Here is a 19,481-nt window from a genome sequence, read left to right as displayed (position 1 = left end):
TATTTAATGTTGATTTATTAATAAGGTTGATATTTTGAACTATTTGATTTGTCTATTTACTTATGTTGACTTGTTTTTATTGTTGTTGATTTGTATTACAAGAGTCGACTTATATTTTGTTTCGTTGTTTTTTATACTGTCGACTAATTTATACCGTTGACATATTTGATTTTTTTTTGTTAATTTAAAAATATTTTGGTCGATTTGTTTAGTGTTAGTAGACTTATTTCCTTTTTATATTGACTTTTCAATTTAGTTGACTTTTAGAACTGTCGACTTATATATTATCTCTGTCGGCTTAAACTTTGTTGTTGTTAACTTATATTACAAGAGTCGACTTATACTTTGCTTCGTTGTTTTTTAATACTATCGACTTATTTATATTGTTGACTTATTTGTTATGTTTGTTGATTTTAAAAAAATATTTGGTCGATTTGTTTGGTCTTAGTAGACTTATTTCATTTTTATATTGACTCATTACTTTGGTTGATTTTTAGAACTGTAGACTGATATATTATGTTACAAAAAAAAATGACCCGTATTGAACTATGAGATTAATAATATTATAATCTCCTATATAGTAAAAAAGGAGTACACTTTTCCTCCAAAAAAATAAAAAAACAAATTTACAGAAAAACCATTCGTAAAACATTCGCTAGAGAGCGTTAACACTTACTCAAAGGGTACTTAAATAATTTTGCCCAAAACGGGTCGGTTCAATCCATGCCAAATTACCCGACTTAGGCAATTGGATATCTTAAAACATTAGCTTCCAAGTCTTCCGGCTCCTTCCACGAAATAATAGGAGATTTTAAAATATAAGCAAAAGGATGTTATGGCCCATTTAGATGCCCTTCAGATTCAAAACGGAAGACTTTGGCCCATATGTGGCAAAATAAGACTTTGGCCCATATGTGGCAAAATCTAAACTTGCACGTAAAGTAAAATATCAATCCCTGCTATAGTAAAAAGAGAAGTACACAAATTTTTCAGGTCGGGTTTTGTAAAGAAATTGATCCGGAATTTTCAATTAGATATTTCAAAATTGGATATTTGATTAGGTTTGGATATAAAATCGGATACTTCCCCTGTAGACTATATTATTTCCAAATCCAAATTTGGGTTTCCTAATATTACTTTAACTAATTAAAAAGAAATATTAAAAACAATTATTATTCTCCTTTCATCTTAATTTGATTTGATTTTTAATTTACTATATTACAATATATAATACGAATTTATAATAAAATTTAACATTTTCTTACATATGTTGCAATTTGAAATTTTCAAAGCGGACATATATTACTCGATTGACAAAAATAAAGTGTATGTACAACGTCCCACATCGGCTAAAATATTTTTGGAAATAGTTCAGATCATTATAAATAAGACCAACATGTTTCGAACTACGATGAACACTAAACTTGATTTATCATGCATGCAAATTTAAAAGTTTTATTTGGTATAAACCGGTTTTAAGTTTGAACAAATTAAATTTTTCTGAAAGCTTCAAAATATCATAATATTTAAATTTTAAAATGTATAAAATATTAGAAATTTTAAAAAGTTCAAATATTATAAATATTAACTGATAATTTTGCAACGGGTCAGAACTTATATTAAAATTATTGATAATTTTGCAACGGGTCAGAGTATAATACACACCACTTAAGTTTTACAACCAAATACTTTGTAATACCAAATCTTATATAAATATGATTTAAAATCATATAGAAAATTTATTCACTTTTTGTGAACACTTATTATTAAAAATATATTAGTTATGTACCCACCAAAATTTAAACTATATGGATTAACGAAAAAGAATAATTACCCTCATTCCCAATTGCAACTATTTAATCAATAATGTTTATTTATCATGAAAAATTATCAATACAACTAAAAAATCTCTCCCTAAGAAAATGTTTTTCTTAATAAAAAAAACAAGTCGAAACTTTTCCCCCGCGCTGTAGCGCGGGTCCGACTCTAGTTTTTATTAGTAATATCAACTCAAACCCTTTACATCTTACAACTCGTCCCCTCATATTATATGTTGGAAACATATTACAACTTTCCCGTCTTAAACTCCGTCATGTCATATAACCGCCAAAAGACTAAACCCATGTTTTAAAAAAGGAAAAAATATATCTACCTACATGAATTATGCTACAATACATGTTCACACATTCGAAGTTTAAAAATGTATCTCTAACTACACAAACTATATGTATTGCATTCCCATATATATGAACTATATGTAGTCATGTCGCCAACATCACGAACATTTTTTCCGGTACACTTTTGGCCGGAATCCGGCATTGACCCGTTTGACCGGCGTTGACCAACACAAATATTCAAAAAAAGATTTTTTTTTAGGTTTTTATTATTTAAAAAATATGTTTTTGAATCATTTATAATATTGTATAATTAAGAAAATATATACAATTTTTAATATAAAAATCTTTTGTATATATATATATTCAATGCATTGATTTTTATAATTAGTTAGTTTCGATAATTCAAAGCTAAACTAAAAAAAGCAATTAGGAAAAATACTAATAAACAGAAAATTTTCCTATTTTAAAAAATATTCGGACATGGATATCATCTTGGTTTAATATTTGAATATTTAATATATAATATGTGAATTTTAAATATTAAAGCATTAGAATCAAACCAATTATGTGTGAGTTTTATTCTACTAGTTATAAAAATTGTTAGATCTTCTATCTTATAAATATTTAAAAGAAACATTGTGATTTTTTTTTTTTTAAGTTTTATTTTTTATTATTATTTTACCTAATTGGTTTTTTATTTTAGTTTAGTTTTGAAATTATCAAAACTAACTAATTGTAAGAATCAATGCATTGAATATATATACAAAATATTTTTATATTGAATATTGTATATATATATATATATATATATATTAATTTACAATATTATAAATGATTCAATAACATAATTTCTAAATATTAAAAAACTAATTTTTTTAAAAAAATATTTATGTTGGTCAACGCCGGTAAAACTGGTCAACACCGGATTCCGGCGAAAAATGTACCAAAAAAAATGTTCGTGATGTTGGCGACATGACTACATATAGTTCGTATATGTGGACATGCAATACATATAGTTTGTATAGTTAGAGATACATTTTTAAACTTCGTATGTGTGACCATGTATTGTATCATAATTCATGTAGTTAGGTATCTTTTTTCCTTTAAAAAAAATGGCAAAATCAAATATAGTTTTAGTCTAAACTTGGTGTGAAGTTAGACATATAATATTTAAGATATAATTTAATGACTGATTTTTTTTCATTTTTTTCGGAAACATATATAGAAAATAATATGCGATTAATAAGGGATTTAGGTGATGACAAAAAAAAAAGGATTTAGGTAGTTTAATTAAGGAAACTCGTAATCAATTGAAAAAATTTATGGAAAATACCCGAAAATATTGTGATAATTAATATTAAATGATTTAATTTTATCAAAAAAAATTATCAATTGCAATGGTTGTAAACAACTTTGAACTCCATGATTAATTTCAAAAAGTGCTGCAAAAATGTTAATATAGATTCTTTCAGTTTTATTTTTATCTTTCTAATTCTAATTTAACTTGTAAAACAGTTTAGCCATATTTTCTACCGTGAAGTATATTAATATTTTAGTTATAAATTGTTGGTAAAATTAGCAAAATAGTAAAAAGATTATAATATTTCTAGTTCAGTTAATAATTTTAAAGATTAAATTTGTGTGTTATTGTTAAATGGTCTTCTTACCAAAAGATTTGTGTCGTCGATATCTACACCATGTTTTTATTTTCCGTCAAATCAAATATATTGATATAAAAAATTGTTTACGGGATACAAAAAAACATTCTAATACACCATTATACGCAAATACAGGAAATTGATACAATTTCGATAAAGGAGTGGAAGTAACCCCGCTATCAGATAGCCTTACAGGCAACATATATAATATGTTAAGTCCCTCCTTCGCACACTTTTTACTGGCTATCAGCATATAGCTGAAACTCCAAAATGCCACTGGCATTACTTTAATTTGGAAACGTGAATTCAATATCGTTAGAGATGTTTATGTATCTTGTTGCTTGGTTGAAATCAATACATTTGATGCTTCCGACAAATATCCTCTATGTTCCTTTGAGAGTCTTCTTGCTGCTCTATTCCGATTTGCTCGAGTAGAAAGAGAAAACCAATCACATGAGATGAATGGTTGAAGATGAATAAAGTAATAGTACTTTCTCGGTAAGGTTAAGACTTCCGACCAAGGATAATAATCGCCATCACTCAAGTGTTGCTTCATCGTTTTTCTTATTGGACAGTGATGTTCTTAGGTTCTGATTAATAAACCGATCTCTGTTTCGAAAACAGCCCATGTATCAACTTCTGAATTGGTGTAAAACAGTTATAAACACTTATTTATTAATCACTTATAATTCTCTTTAAATCATCATTTCAGAAAAATAAAAATGTCAATATAAGAAATAAAAATATTTTACACTATTTTAAATACAAATATGCAAAGTCCTTAATTAAATATTATTTACAATGAAATAAAGAAATTGGTGAGTCTAGTTTATTGAAAAACAAAACGAAGAGCTTCGTACGTACTTGCATTTAATAAAACCACGTTTGTATATCAGACCTTGTTGGTTTTTTCCCTCTTGAGCCTTGACCTCTTGCATTTGAGAAATTGATATGACCACTTCCAAGACTTTTTACTTTCAGGAAAAATTGGATACATCTTTCTCTTCTTATCTAGGAGGAAACTGATACATTGATAATCTTTTGCAGCCTTGCGTAGTATTTCAAATAGAACTCTTTCTACTTCTTCAGCAATTTCCTTGATAAAATCGGCTTCCGAACTGCGGGAAAATGGTAGTTCCATTGAAGGCACAAATCATAATACTTAAGTTCCACACATCTTTTAACGTTATCTTCATTGCACAAAATAAAAATAAGAAACAAGTCCCTTGCATTCTTATCTCCCACACATAATTCTTTCTTTTTCTTACAAAAATAGTTGTATTAAGTGTCACATAAAAGGATAAAAGTGATAAGATGCAAGTTAAGGTTGGCAATTGGCTATTCGGCGGCTACTCATGAATCATGTAAACTTTCAAAAGAAATTTTTTCACAAAACCAATTAACAAGAAACATATTATAATAAAATTTGAACTAAAATCTACCCTCTAAGATCAAGTAGTGAACAGAGTCGCTATCCCAGTTATGTGACCACCTCTGTGGCTCACGAAAAATGACTCTTTCCTAGAGAAAGCCAGTCAGATACACCAGACGCATATTGGAGAAACAAAATCCGCGAACTCTTGCACATTTTGCAAGATGATTATTAGGCCATCATTATTAGGGGGATCATAAAGCTAAGATTTACCAACGAATATATTTTAAATAAGATATTTTCTTTAGTAAATCTTAGCTCTAAGATCCCCTGATGCCCTTAGCGGAATAAGGGCATCCTCATTGGGGGTATCTTAGGAGGCTAAGATACCCTCACTTTTCCAAAGAAAATCCTTATATAATATACTTTCTTTGAAAAAGTGTGGGTATCTTAGCCTACTAAGATACCCCCAATGAGGATGGCCTAAGTATCACTAAGAAGAGTATATTTAATGCTAAAACTGGAAAATAAATTCTTATAAAACTAAAAATCTCATAATTCTGTTGCAAGTCCTATACTCCTATACATGGTGGACAAGGAAATAAATAAACTAAAACATGTGGTTTAATAGATAAGCATTGTAATTTGTTCATATGTGACTTGAAAAAATAGTATGATACCATGTAAAATTACATGTGTTGTTGTTATCTGATAAATAAGAGTATCAGTTGCTTAAAACATGTGCATATTCTATATATTATTTTAGATAAAAAAAACTGCGATAAATGAACCAACTTATCAACAATTTGTTTTAGCAAATTATAACATAAAATGACAAAACTAATTAAAAACAATCAAGACTTGTAAATCAGAAAAGAAAAAGGAAATAACATAAATTAAAGCAGAAGCACTCGTAGTACCTTTTGTCTCCCAAGGACAGACCCATCTTGTTGGAAATACATTCGAGAGCTTCCTTCCACTGCATGATCTGATATCCTCGAGAAGTTTTAGCAAGCTCCCAGAACTTGTCACCAAACTCACCTGTCTGTCCTCTCACATCCGTTGCCCTAACCTTGTAGAAGATGGGAATGACTTGGAGCTTTCCTTTATCCACACGTTTCTTCATCATCACCAGTTCATCCATGCACCAACTCGACTCTGCATACCTGTAGGACTAATAAAATATCAAACCTGCATGGTGTGTTTCCTTCCTTCTTTTGAAGTAGATTGAATGAAGAAGATATATATAACTAGAGATTATTTTCACTCATACCTAGTAGAGAAGATGACTAGCGCGATCTTAGACTCTTTAATCCTCACAAAAAGGTTTGTCATGTTTTGCCCCCTTAGCTCATCTTTGTCTACGAAACACAAGATTCCATGTCTCTCGAAGGCATCAAGAAGGTGGCTGACGAAGCTGTAGCGCAACTGATCTCCTCGGAAACTGAGGAATACTTGATGGACTTCAGCGAGAGACGAAATCTTCATGAGAGAAGACTAAAAAATTTATTGTTTGAGAGAAATGTGTTATACTTCTTGTGTGAGTTTTGTCGAAATGGTCAGTACTCAGTATGCATGGTTAACATTATTTATACACGTTAAATATTTGAGGGGACGACCTGACTTCAGAAGTACCAATGACATTACTACGCTCTTCATACACGGGCTTTTTTGTTTTTTTCCGTTTTGTTGGATAAGATAGTCTATCATGAACATTTCTTATTTTTTCCTATTAATATAACTCTACAATGTATGAGTGACAATCCCCATACACGGAGTGTATCTTGTGTTCCAACTTCCAAGTAACATGTCTTTTTATTTTAGGAATGTGAATGCAAGTGGTGATGGAGACGTCTTGACTTCGGTACGTACTATACGTGGCTCTTCACAATCAGTGCAAAACTTAGGCTTCAAATGGAAAACATATTGTCGACAAAAAAAAAAAAATGGAAAACATATTAAAAAGAGCAAATCAAATATATTAGACAGATCAAACAGATTTACCAGTTCAAATGCAGATTATATATTAAACATTTTAAAATATAGGTGTTTGATCTGTTCTGAAAAAAATATGACCATAAAATAATTTTTTTTTTCCACCTACAGAAGTTTAACCGGATATCTGCCTGTTATAAATGATAATTATTAATTTATATGAATGGTAAACAAAGTGCAGTTAATCTGTGTCCTACTATATATCTGCTTTATATCTGCCTTTCCATTCAAACCCTTAATAGGGGATCTTAAAAAATTCTTAGATGAACTTTTGATTTAATTAAATACAAAATAAGGTTAATTGATAAGATATATATTATATAAGATACAAACACTGTGCTAAAATATGTTTTCAATTATAATATTAAGTTAATCATAAAATTTATATTTAAGATGTTTGCAATAATGATGTTCTTAGATTTCTTTCTAAGAGCAGTTCCATTGGATAGTTTTTAGAGGTTGCTTAATTTTTCAGTAGACCAAATTAATGGAAAATGAAGTAACATGGCCAAGAAGAAGGAGAAATGTTGCTTATGTTGGCAACGGAAAGATTAGTGAAGCAACGCGACGTGGCTTAATTTTATTGGTTGTTTGGGTAGAATATTAAAAAGAAAAATTATTTTTCCATGTTCTTTCTTTTTTGCCAAATAAATCTCTCTCTTCTCCCTTTTAATACTAATTAGATTGTTCATTTTATGTTAAGCACCTATCATTAAAGCATCTCCAATGGTTAGCACCATTGGAGGGTGCTTACACATTTTTTACATTAAAGTTTTAAAAATAAATTTATAAGCAACTCTATTTTGATGTTGAAAATTATGGTAGTCCAATGGTATGACTCTTAATGAAATGCTTAAAATTAAAAATTTAATTTAATTTGAATATTATCATATCTATTATAACATTTTTGCAGCAAATTATGAAATATAAACTCTTCATTTTATCATTTTTAACAAAAAAAATATTAGGGCATGTATAATTAGAATGATTTAGTAAAAATTAATCGGTTCTTGCCTACCGAACCGACTCGTTAGCTGAACTCTAATCCTAAACACTAAACCCTACCCCTAAAAACTCTACCCTAAATGTAAATATCTTCAAAATTCAAATTTCTTTTATGTTTATGTTATTTTTGGAAAAATAAAACTTTATGTTATTTTTGGGAAAAAAACAATTTGTGGTATTTTTAGAACAAAAACTTAAACATATGATATCCAAAGAAATTTCTTAATTATAAATCCGCCGATTGGTTTACATATGAGAAATTAGTTGAAATCGGGAACCAAAATTAATTTCAGTTTTTCTCGGTTTGGTTATTTTGGATTTTCTCGGATGCCCAAAACTAATTTAAAAGAATCACAATGCCGGGAGGGGGTGGAGTTTCTCAATATATATATTATTTTTTTAACTCTAAATTACACTATGTAAAAATATTAGGTAATTTTTTTAATATTGTGGAAGAGATATTAGCTAAGATGAGTTTTGACAAAAGAGTCTTAATTGTGTCGAATCAAGTAACTTTGCAAAAAAGAAAATGTAAAGAAACAAGCTGTGAGAGCAAAGGTAAAAAAAATGTCAATTTTTGCATAAAAGTGGATAAAATAATGTTTTTTTTTTTTGATTTTGCATAGGACATTTGAAAACCGCGCTAATCTCTCTTGTTGTTGTATAATCTAATATTAGTAAGGAGTTTAGTGACCAATTCCTACTTCATTCGCGTATCCTGTCATATGCACTGGATCCAATTACACCTCGACAGAACCACTAGATTCAAGTTGGTTTTGAAGAGCTGTCTTGGCCACTCTACCTTGCCCTCTCCCTCTCAAGTATCCGGGTAAAGCCTTGGTTGTTGTTCTCTGTTGTGGCTATTACAAACCATTTGGGTGAAAGGTCTCTTAACGTAATAACTTTACTAATAAGTGATTTTGTTTCCATTGCTCTCTCTTTTCTTGTGGCACCAATTTGTAACATTGAAATATTGCTAACACTGAAAGATCTCTATTGCCGATAAAAAAAAAAATGAAAGATCTCTATTATTGTGGCACCAATTGCTAAGATTGAAAGAGATTTAATTTTTCCCAATGCTGTCATATTTCTGAAGAATGTAGAAACAAAATCTGAACTCATACCATGTAGAAATCAGTCTTGTTTGATACAAAAAAAACATCATAACAAATGGAAACAACTCAATAGCCACCCTTGAGATCGTTGACGACATCGTAAGGGATGGGAGTAACAGTCTCCAATGTCATACCTTCAACCATGAAACCTGGTTTAGGACCTTTAGGTTGTCTCTTGGTGCTGATTGTCTCACCTCTAGCTTTAGCTGCAGCTTTAAGCTCATCGTTCTGCTTCTTCCTGAGTTTAAACTCCTCAGCACACCTTGACTGTTGCACATGCTCCACACGCACATGAATCCTCTTCCTTATGATTCTGTTCCCAATCTAAAATCCAAACCCAAACACATCATTAAGTCACTAAACTAGAGATTACATTACTCATTAACACAAGAACCTTCAAAGTAAACACAAGAATCATAGAGGATGTGATAACAACTCATATAAATAGCAAAAGCCAACACATATAATACATAAGCCAAACTCTTAAGTTAGCTCAAAGACAAAGGCAAAATCAAAACATGAATCCTCTAAACCAATACAAAACCAAACATTTCAGAAGATAACCAAGGAATCATAATCAATTAAAAACCCCTAATTCAACAATCAACACAATCTCAAGTTTCAATTAGCCAAGAAACACAATACAAACACAAACAGATCATTAAAATTCAATAAAGTTGCAAAATTTAACATTTTGACAAACCTGTTTGTTGACTTCAACACCAACGGCACGCTTAGTAACGTTCCAGATGCGACCAGTACGACCATGGTAGAACTTATGAGGCATACCCTTGTGGATAGCTCCATTAACCTTGACATCCACGTAATCGCCGACCTTGAAGGTTCTCAGGTAAGTGGAGAGTGGGATGTAACCCTTCTTCCTGAATGGTCTCGCGAACAGATCCCTTGTTCTCGCCCTTACTCCGTGTCCCGCCGGCATTTTTTACGACTCCTCTCACTGGTCTGTCTCTCTGGTGAAACCCTAAAAATGAGAGAGAGGGATGAAAACTAGTTTAAGAGGCTTTTTGGTATACATGGGCCTATTGGGCCTTAAATATTTAGCCTGATTGAATTGACATAAAAGACCCTTTATGTTTAATTGTTTATGATTTCCACCCTGGTATTATTAATTTATAGGACAAAAACAAAGACCTGAGTCTGAAAAATCTGAGCTTCTGATTTTACATTAGTTTGAGTTATGAATTTATGAATCAGTGTTTTTTTTTTTTTTTTAATTACGATTCTTTCTCATTTGTTTTGAACTACGAACGGATAGTACTCATAGTAGTACTTGTATAAAGAAATGTAGCGTACATATATCTCAATACATTGGATCAAGTTTAGTAAAAATAGTGACATGTAAAGAACGTTTTATATATTGCATAAATAAATTATTATTAGTTTTATATAAATAGTCAACTCAAACATAAATTTTTTAAGTATTTTCAAAAATCAAATTTTTAATGTTTTTAATAGTATTTTTAGAAAATTGTAGTTTTGGAAAAAACAAATTTTGTATTTTTGGAAAAAAATATTTAAAATATGGTACTGGAGGAAATTTCTCAAACATAAATATTAATAATAATTTAAATGGTTAAATTTATCTTATATATAGAATAGAAGAGATATGACATAAACATGAATGTAAATAATATATGCTATAAATTTCCTAAACTTAAATATTAACATTTAATCATTTATTAATAATCTTAATCATAATTTATTGGTTTTCGTCGTCGATCTTAGTTTATCTCCGGTTCTACTTAAAATCACTATATATTATTTTTCTTCCCTTCCTTAATACATTTGTCAGAAAGAAAAAAAGAAAAAAAAAACCCTAATGTCGTCGCCAAGAAAGCTTCCATTAGATCTTGAAGAAGAGATACTCGTGCGAGTTCCACCTCGATCTCTCGTTCGCTTCAGAACCGTTTGCAAAACATGGAACACTCTTCTCAACAACAAGAGATTCGCCAACAAACAGTTGCCTTTCGCTCGACCAGAGTTCATGTTACATACCGATCATAGAACTTATTCCGTAAGCGTCAATCTCAATAACGAAGATCCAACAACGAAAGTGCGTAACTTCTACTTCGACTTTACCAAGATTTATGGGACTGATCATCATACTTATGACGACTGTGGTAACTCTGATGGGTACTTCTTCTTATATCAACCCTATGAATTCAGACCATGTGGTGTGGTGTGGAACCCTTTCTTTAGACAGGTTAGATGGATTCAGACCATGGTTTTCTCTTTTAACTTATGTGGCATGGTCTACAATGGTAATGGACCAGACAAGAGTTATAACAAGATTGTTGGGACTAGTTATTGTTTTGAGGATGATCACCAGGGAATTATCATGTTTGATTTTGAAACCAATGCGTGGAAGTCTATTGATCATGCCGGGTACGTAGCAAAGCACACCAGAGAACAGTCGTTACGCTATAATAATGTGTCCCTGAATGGAAATTTGTACTGGACAGCTTATAATCTTGAAACCGGTCGGTACTTCATCCGTTTCCTCGATCTTTTGGAAGAGAGAGTCAAGCCCTTTTGTGTCCTACCTTGTAAGAAGAGAAATTATTCTCATTCTCATGTCCTTGCGATTTACAAGGGAGATCGGTTTTCGTTGTTAGAGCATTGCAAAGAAACGAGCAAGAGTAAGATTTGGGTGACAAAGAATAAGATTAGCAGTAGGGGTGATGGAGACGATGTGGTTTGGATCAAGTTCATGACTATCTCAAGACCTAGCTATCCAAGGTTTTATCACAAGTTTTCAAGATACATGGTCGAGGATAATATATATGGAAAGACCTTCATCATGTGTTGTAGCAACAATAGAAATGGACAAGCTTACGTCTATATTGTGAGGGGAGGTAAGTGCAAAAAGATTAAAATAGATGAAGTGCCTACTCAGTCAGGTTGCTCTTTTCATGTCCCAAGTCTGATCCCCTTCACTTGAGAGAGACTATCGCGCCTTTCGATGAAGTGAACCAAGAAGATTTACAAGTTTGATCCCCATTGTCACTTTCTTGCTTTTTGTTTTTGTTTTTGTTTTTTAACTAGCAATCGTTATGTCTCACTTCATTATTAATACAATTCAAACAAAACCAACTTACTTCATGTGTGTTCTTGTTAAATTTTGGCTTGACTATGGCAAATGTAAGTAAATTCCTCTATATCAATATTATCTAGCAAAGTAATGTTGTAAATTCACGTATCCCCACTTCGACACGACAAGGGATGGGGATGCAACTTAATACAAAGTCATTGGTTCTTTTTTCCGGTGATTTCTGTTTACAGAGAGTGCTCTAATGGGGGTTCCCCAAAGACTGGGATCTAGAGAGCTTAGAGAAAAGAAGAGAGCACCCGATAGATCGTACAGAAAACACGGAAGAGACTTACGAGTGCAATGCCATGAAGTGGTTCTGCTTACGGGCATGTTCTGGGACAAGCCGGTCCAAAGTTTCAGGAGGGATACCAGAGAGTTCTGTAGGACACAAGCAGACAAGCTTATCAATCAATTCATACAACACCTATATATCAGATTTCGAGCTGATGAAGGATCACAGTTTCGTATAATAAGGAGTGGTGAGTACTGCAATTTGGATCTTCTCATGAAGAATACATTAGAAGACTTTTTTCCTATAGCAGGCTCAAGAGAATCACACATCGTTCGATACAAAAACCAACTTCGATTTGATTACGCTCATTGCTAAAGGAGCACTGATATTGTTGATTATTGTTTATAATTGTTATCTCTATAAAGAATCAGGAGTAGAGAGATTCAAATGTAGGTGATTAAGCAGCCTAAGTCTACATGCTAGTTGAGCTCGGGATTAACAAACTAATTTTCTTCCCCTAAAAAAATATTTTAACACAGAAAACCAAGAAGTAGCAAATAACGGAACCTTTACCTTGCGGTTTAAAATTGAAAAGTGGAGGAAGTGGCCGGCCGTTTGGGAGACGAGCGTTTGGGTCTCTTAGTTCATCAAAGAACGGGTGGATACAAGCCTCCACCTATTAGAACACCATAAGACATAATGGGTTAGCTTCTGATGCCTATTTCAAAGAAAATATGTAACAAAGTCAAAGAAAATTAAGAATATTGTACCGCTGTGCATCTCAAATTAGGAGAATACTGGAAGAACCTACAAAGAAGATCTACTGCTTCAGGTGGCAAACGTTTTTGGAAAACCTGAAAAGAGCAAACACATGATTTTTGTGCTGTAAGAACAGTACCAGAGGTAAGTAAAACCAAGAATATGATTTTCAAAGCGAAATTTTAGCACAGGGCACAGGAAAAGAAGATAAGAATAATATAGAGCAAGCTAAAGAGTTCTGTAAAGGCAGCTGAATAAAACTTTCTTTAAGATAGAAAATTAAACAAGGCAGAAAAAATCCATGAGTCAAAGTATAAGTAATTCCTATTTGGGAGTATTAGATGTTTCAATTTCTTTGTTTGCATAACGATCTTATACAGAAAATTCCATTGATTAAACAGAAGTACTTGATTCCCATAGTACAATGTCTTAGGTAATGTCTATCGGTAAAGCTGTCACATTGCTCTGTAAGGCAGAGGAATGAAATATGAAGTTAATTGATCACATGCACTCCAATCGCCCTCACTAAAATCGAAGACAAGATTGGACAGATACTAACAACTAGAATCCAACTGAGAAAGAGATCAATATTATTTATAATTAATACTACTAGCGACATACCTTGTGCCAAGGATGAGGCTTTATTTGAGGAAATTTAAATTCTGTGTAGTTCGGATTCATGCATTTGATCTCCTCTCTTGTTGGTGTACCCAAAACCTGCATGAGAATTAAAAGCCAATGAAGAAAGATTATAAGAGGTCGTACTAAAAAGATGGTGGTAAATTTTTTAATGAAAAGATAATCAGCAGTGAGCACAGCTATTAGCCAGTGCCAGCTCTAACAGATGTCATTTTATTTGTATATAAAACTAATCCTAATATAATTTCTAGGAAAAAACACTACCTTTATGATTTCGACAAGTTGATCGACTCCACTTTCACCAGGAAACAGAGGCTGTATAACAATTAATCCATGAGAACAAAAACAACTAAGAGAACGATCAAATAAAATAACAAGCATAAATCATATAGCTAACACAAAACTAGTGCTCCAACCTGTCCAAGAAGCAGTTCAGCCATCACACAACCTGTGGACCATATGTCTATTGCAGTTGTGTACTCAGTGGCTCCAAAAATGAGCTCGGGGGCACGGTAGTATCTTGAACAAATGTAAGAAATATTGGGTTCTCCTTTCACCTGTGGAGCATGACATGTCATAATCCAGGCATGGACCAAGAAAATAAACTACTAAGAGCTATATAGCTGATAAACTTTACCAACACTTTCGCACTCCCAAAATCACAAATTTTTAGCTGATGTGTGTGTGGATTCACCTGCACATCACAAAAGAGGTAAAGCCAAATAGGAGTTTGTTTAATTTGAAAATTGCCAATTTTTTAAGAAAAAACTAATCAATTGCAGGTAGGGTGCACCTAGACCTCTGGAACATTATTGAACAAGTTCATTCTTTGTAAAACCACAAGAAAAGAGGATTCTAAACATTTGAACCAACAAACTGACCAGCTAAAAACCTAAACTATTTCCCAAAAGTTTAGGTTTTAACATCCTGCTTGTATTAATAGCCCGATACAGAACAGAAGCCCGGTACCACTTTGAGGATTGAAAATAAACAGAAGCGAGATGCATACTTAACCCTGTTGCTTAAACCCTCCAGGCATGTAATAATGAAATATTATCACGTCATTATCTAACCTACTGTATAATGATCAAATTTGTAAAAGAATAGAACACTGTCTTATATCTATACTAGTGCCTATAAAACCCCTATGTGTGGTGACAAAGACCTTACTATAAAAGGAAAAAAAAAAAAAAAAAGTAGCTTAGAGAAAAGTGAAACTCACTAGCAGGTTTTGAGGCTTAATATCACGGTGACAAAGACCACAGCAATTATGAAGGTAAGCAAGCCCTCTGCAAATCTGTACCCATTAGCATAAAATCCTCAAAAATCATCGGAGAGTGCCCAACAAATTATCAGGTTCGACAAAATTTTTAGCATTACTTCCTTTTCATAAAGACAATCAATTATGTTCAACAGTTCCAACTTCTAACGAAAAGACAATAGTTACAGAAGTAATTGCTTTCCAGTATACAATCTATCTAGCAAAACAAAGAGAATCTCCAACCATCACTTCTGGCATTAACATTAACCAGCTCACACATATCATTTAAGAAACCTAATGTGTCTTAAGTTCAAGTGAGTACCTGTGAAGCTTACGTAAAGAGACACAAAAAATATTAAACACCGGAAATAATCACCTGATAAGTGTAGAGTTTGACGTATATCAATGGCATCAGCTGGTTCATTCTACTGTAGCTTCTGGCAGTACGGTTGACAGTCTCGGGAACAAATTCAAGGACAAGATTCAGATAAACCTCTTCATTTTCTGTTCTTGAATAGAAGCTATGCTTTAAACAAACAACATTCGGATGGTCTAGCATCTGCATAATTTGTAATTCCCTGTTCTTGTACCGCTTATCTTGTAGAACCTTTTTAATGGCAACAACCTCCCCAGTTTCTCTGCATTTAGCCTACCACCACAAGGAAAAATAAAATGTTTGGGAATCTTTAAAAATAACAAGACAACAAGAAAAATAGTCTAACTTACTTGGAAAACCATTCCAAAAGAACCAGTTCCAACTACATGTTCTGCTATGTAACTGACTGTCTGTCAATCAAAATTAAACAGTTGTATAAGAATCAGTACGTCTCACTAACATTCTAGAAACACTTTTTCTCTGACCATCTAACCTGTCTTGATTGACCGTTTCGTCCACGGAGTGTAGTTCTGATCACATGGCCAGGTTCTGCACCAACCCCATCAATGACATCTGGTTCACTGTCCTGCAACACAGAAAAAACATCAAATACAAGTAAACTAGTTCATAAAATAGATGGGTGCATGAGAAGGAAGATAAGCTACAACAACTCAAGATGCAAAACTTACTCTCTCCTCATCAGTCTCTGTCTTGTCCCTAATCCTCATCTCAAGCATACCTTTGCTCAACCAATCAACTGAGCCAGAAGTGTTCTTTACATTCTTGGCAGATCTCGAACTGCCTACTCCATTTCCCAGGTGAGATTCCATAGTGGTTGGTTCTCAAGATAAAGACGTACTAGTACTATATGCTAACACCATAAACCTTAGCAATATGGTGTCCCATCCCATCAAAGCACCAATCTTCCTAGTAGAATTTTTAACATCATAAAAAGTGAAAGTAATTATTAGAATATCTCTACCCACAGGATTCAGATCATTGGAAAATGACAACATAAAACCAAAGTCACTGGTTTCTCCAATAATACTTTCCAAGAGAGAAAAGTCACCAAAACAAAATATCACAACTCACTATCAGAAAACGAAATAAAGTTAGCCAAAGTCACAGAATCACTAAGTACATTCTTAAATCTTGTACACCAGCATAAACAACCACAAGTAGAACAAGATGGCTATATAATAAGTTAATAACACAGTGCTCTGATCTCTAGTTCCTTTGATCAGTCAGTAGAAACATCAGAGTCACATTACACTAGAAACAAATCAACAAAAACACCTTTTTTTATTGCAAGCTTACAATAATTTCTTGGGAGTTAATTATGAAGATAAAGAAACAAGAAAAGTCAAAAATTTCAGCTTTTTAGAAAGCTATAGTGAAACATTGAAATAGTGGGATACTAACTACCACTACACAAGAAAGACTAGAATTGAAAAACCCAGATGGAATCATGACAGAACAGATCTAAATTCAACTAAAAACCCAGACAAAGTGTGTTCCTTTAACCTTGAATTCAAGAACCCTAAATTCGACTAAAATTAGGTCAAAATTACACAATTTAGAAGCGATTCGAAGCAGTGTCGTGAAAGAAAGATCGATTATACCTTGATCGGAAAGTAAAAGTTCACACATTTGATGATCGTCGATGTCGTCTTCTTCGTTCCGTCGTCTTTTTTTTTTACTTCAGTTTATAAAAAAAAAAAACAGAGTAAAGCTGATCTTACTTGTACATAGAGATTTCTCTGTGGTTTCGTTTTGTAGATTTCTTACCGTTTTTGAATCAAGAGAGGTTTCTAGAATTTATAAATCTTCTTGCTTTTCGTTTTTATGTACTAATTAATAAAAATTTATAACTTTTATGATTTAAAGCTTGACTTTAAAAAAAAATTTAAGTGTCAATTTTATGGATTTAATTACGTTTGCTACTATTAAATATGAAAATATTATAATTTAAGGAAGATATAAATAGGATTATAAGAAAAAAGTTAAATATTTTTATTTTTAGGAAATGCAATCAATTACTGATTTAATCATTAAAAAGTAATGAAAAGATAATTAAACAATTGGTTTACAAAAAAAAAAAAAAGATAATTAAACAATTGAAATTAATATACTTTTATTTGATTAAATTTAAATCTTCATATAGATATACACAAAAAAAAAAAAAATTTGCTGAAACGTCATTGCCTGAAATCTTTGTATTTTTATTTTTAATACATTTTTTTTGTGGAATCTATACTATTAATTGGGAAGGACAACTTTAAGCCAAACATACCCAATTTTAAAAAAAAAATTTCATGAAATATATTTCAGTTGCCAAACAAAACTAATGACAGCAAAAATGTTTTAATAAATAAATAAATAATAAAAAACAGAAACTACCTATATTTATGTATCATACTAATTTTGTTGCCAAAAAAGTGGAAAATTAAATTCGAAAATCTCCATGTATATAACATATTTAACATTTTTAGATATTTTTAAACAATAATTTAATATTTAATAAAATCTAATCTATAGTATTTTTTATTTGGTTTAATGATTTTATTCAAGTGTTTATGTTATTTGTATTTTGTATAACTTTTATGATATGATATATATTTATTTTGCGTTACAAAAATCATCATATATGTTTTTTTTTGTTTTATATTGATGTTTTAGGAAAAATAAAAGAAAAATAAATATGTTATATATTTTACAATAGCATAAAATATGGAGAAATATTCAACAAAATTGATATTATCTTTAAAATTTTTAAAAATGAAAAAGTCTTAAATAAATAATTAAAATGTTTAAATAAAAAAAATCTTTAAAAAATCAATAATTATTTTTTTTCAAAAATCAATCGAATAAATATTTTGTATCGCATACAATCTCTTATTTTCAAAATCTTCATATTGAAAATGATTTTCGAAAATATAGCAAAAAAGATATTTATATATTTCCTTGAAATATACTTAAAAAACCAATATAGCATGTGACCAAAAATAAAATCATCAAATAAACATTTTTTATTATTAACACCAATTTAATAATATATTAACTCCCCAATTTCGCTGGATATTAACTAATATGCAATTAGCATTTAATAGTTTTAAATAAGTTCAGAAAATCATATCACACGATTATTATATTTTCCATATAATATAACATTGCCAATCCACAAAAAGAATTAAACAGTTAATGGAATAAAATAGTTATTTGAATTTTCATTACTTAGTAAAATATTTAATATATTTTTTGTTCAATTGATTCATTTCTTTTTGAGGATTTAAACAGAGATAAGTTCGTAGTTTATAAATGTGACTCTTTGCTTACATTTCTTCAAATTTTACGGTAATACAAAATAAAACATATACTCTAATTACAAGCTATACGTTTCTACAACCTAATAATTAACGGTATTGTTTTTTAAAATGTTGTTAATTACAGGCAATATAATGTTGGTTTTTTTAAAAATATATATGTAAATGATGCCATTTATAAATATATATATATATATATATAATCTTATCTTAGAAGGAAAGAACGAGCACAAAAAGAAACGGTTAATTCAAAAAAAAAGAATTATATAACTATTTCTCATCAAAAACAAGATGATATAAAAAATTTGGAAACTTAAATTCAAGTTCAACTTTTAAATATCAAATGACGGGTATCATACATGAATATGAAATTTAAATAGCAAAAGTAAGTTTCAAATTACTTAAATATTTCAAATATCGGGACAAGAAATAACGAATACAGAAAGAGAACGAGTAATTTAATTAGTTAAATACAAGCTATATAATGTTGGTTTTTTTAAAAAATGTAAATTATTTC

General features: G+C 31.0%; 4 protein-coding genes across 5 annotated transcripts; 1 reads left to right on the top strand and 3 right to left on the bottom strand.

The window, feature by feature from the left end:
• Positions 1–4,667: 4,667 nt before the first annotated feature.
• On the bottom strand, positions 4,668–6,635 carry LOC17894382 (protein PHLOEM PROTEIN 2-LIKE A8). The gene is made up of 3 exons (XM_023787529.1): positions 6,421–6,635; positions 6,068–6,313; positions 4,668–4,893 (listed from the first exon to the last, which is right to left on the bottom strand). The coding sequence occupies exons 1-3, from the start codon at positions 6,633–6,635 to the stop codon at positions 4,668–4,670; spliced, it is 687 nt and encodes a 228-aa protein (XP_023643297.1).
• Positions 6,636–9,234: 2,599 nt separating this feature from the next.
• On the bottom strand, positions 9,235–10,242 carry LOC17896474 (60S ribosomal protein L21-1). The gene is made up of 2 exons (XM_006302859.2): positions 9,966–10,242; positions 9,235–9,586 (listed from the first exon to the last, which is right to left on the bottom strand). The coding sequence occupies exons 1-2, from the start codon at positions 10,200–10,202 to the stop codon at positions 9,329–9,331; spliced, it is 495 nt and encodes a 164-aa protein (XP_006302921.1). The 5' UTR covers positions 10,203–10,242; the 3' UTR covers positions 9,235–9,328.
• An 860-nt stretch (positions 10,243–11,102) lies between these two features.
• LOC17895269 (putative F-box protein At1g58090) lies at positions 11,103–12,224 on the top strand. Its single transcript, XM_006301006.1, has one exon. The coding sequence runs from the start codon at positions 11,103–11,105 to the stop codon at positions 12,222–12,224; it is 1,122 nt and encodes a 373-aa protein (XP_006301068.1).
• A 190-nt stretch (positions 12,225–12,414) lies between these two features.
• Positions 12,415–17,429, bottom strand: LOC17895790 (shaggy-related protein kinase delta). 2 transcript variants are annotated; one of them, XM_006302247.2, is made up of 13 exons: positions 17,264–17,429; positions 16,331–16,568; positions 16,135–16,227; positions 15,992–16,051; positions 15,642–15,914; positions 15,227–15,301; positions 14,642–14,698; positions 14,421–14,561; positions 14,269–14,319; positions 13,987–14,082; positions 13,377–13,460; positions 13,180–13,282; positions 12,415–12,752 (listed from the first exon to the last, which is right to left on the bottom strand). In XM_006302247.2, the coding sequence occupies exons 2-13, from the start codon at positions 16,469–16,471 to the stop codon at positions 12,664–12,666; spliced, it is 1,263 nt and encodes a 420-aa protein (XP_006302309.1). In that variant the 5' UTR covers positions 16,472–16,568; positions 17,264–17,429; the 3' UTR covers positions 12,415–12,663. The 2 variants fall into 2 exon arrangements, with proteins under 2 accessions (XP_006302309.1, XP_006302308.1); XM_006302246.2 differs by having other exon boundaries at positions 16,331–16,564.
• Between the last annotated feature and the right edge of the window lie 2,052 nt (positions 17,430–19,481).

This window comes from Capsella rubella, unplaced genomic scaffold (assembly GCF_000375325.1).
Source record: "Capsella rubella cultivar Monte Gargano unplaced genomic scaffold, Caprub1_0 scaffold_2, whole genome shotgun sequence".
Lineage (NCBI taxonomy): Eukaryota > Viridiplantae > Streptophyta > Magnoliopsida > Brassicales > Brassicaceae > Capsella > Capsella rubella.
This window is presented reverse-complemented; position numbering and strand designations above follow the sequence as displayed.

What these genes read in the sequence shown, in the direction of transcription:
- LOC17896474 (XM_006302859.2), bottom strand. Translation starts at nt 10,202, where the DNA reads ATGCCGGCGGGACACGGAGTAAGGGCGAGAACAAGGGATCTGTTCGCG. An exon ending in GTGTTGAAGTCAACAAACAG is followed by an intron (nt 9,587 to 9,965) that starts GTTTGTCAAAAT and finishes TTTGGATTTTAG; the next exon opens with ATTGGGAACAGAATCATAAG.
- LOC17895269 (XM_006301006.1), top strand. Translation starts at nt 11,103, where the DNA reads ATGTCGTCGCCAAGAAAGCTTCCATTAGATCTTGAAGAAGAGATACTC.
- LOC17894382 (XM_023787529.1), bottom strand. Translation starts at nt 6,635, where the DNA reads ATGAAGATTTCGTCTCTCGCTGAAGTCCATCAAGTATTCCTCAGTTTC. An exon ending in CTAGTCATCTTCTCTACTAG is followed by an intron (nt 6,314 to 6,420) that starts GTATGAGTGAAA and finishes TTAGTCCTACAG; the next exon opens with GTATGCAGAGTCGAGTTGGT. An exon ending in CTGTCCTTGGGAGACAAAAG is followed by an intron (nt 4,894 to 6,067) that starts GTACTACGAGTG and finishes ATTTTCCCGCAG; the next exon opens with TTCGGAAGCCGATTTTATCA.
- LOC17895790 (XM_006302247.2), bottom strand. Translation starts at nt 16,471, where the DNA reads ATGGAATCTCACCTGGGAAATGGAGTAGGCAGTTCGAGATCTGCCAAG. An exon ending in CAGAGACTGATGAGGAGAGA is followed by an intron (nt 16,228 to 16,330) that starts GTAAGTTTTGCA and finishes TCTGTGTTGCAG; the next exon opens with GACAGTGAACCAGATGTCAT. An exon ending in AACTTGTCGAAATCATAAAG is followed by an intron (nt 14,083 to 14,268) that starts GTAGTGTTTTTT and finishes ATTCTCATGCAG; the next exon opens with GTTTTGGGTACACCAACAAG.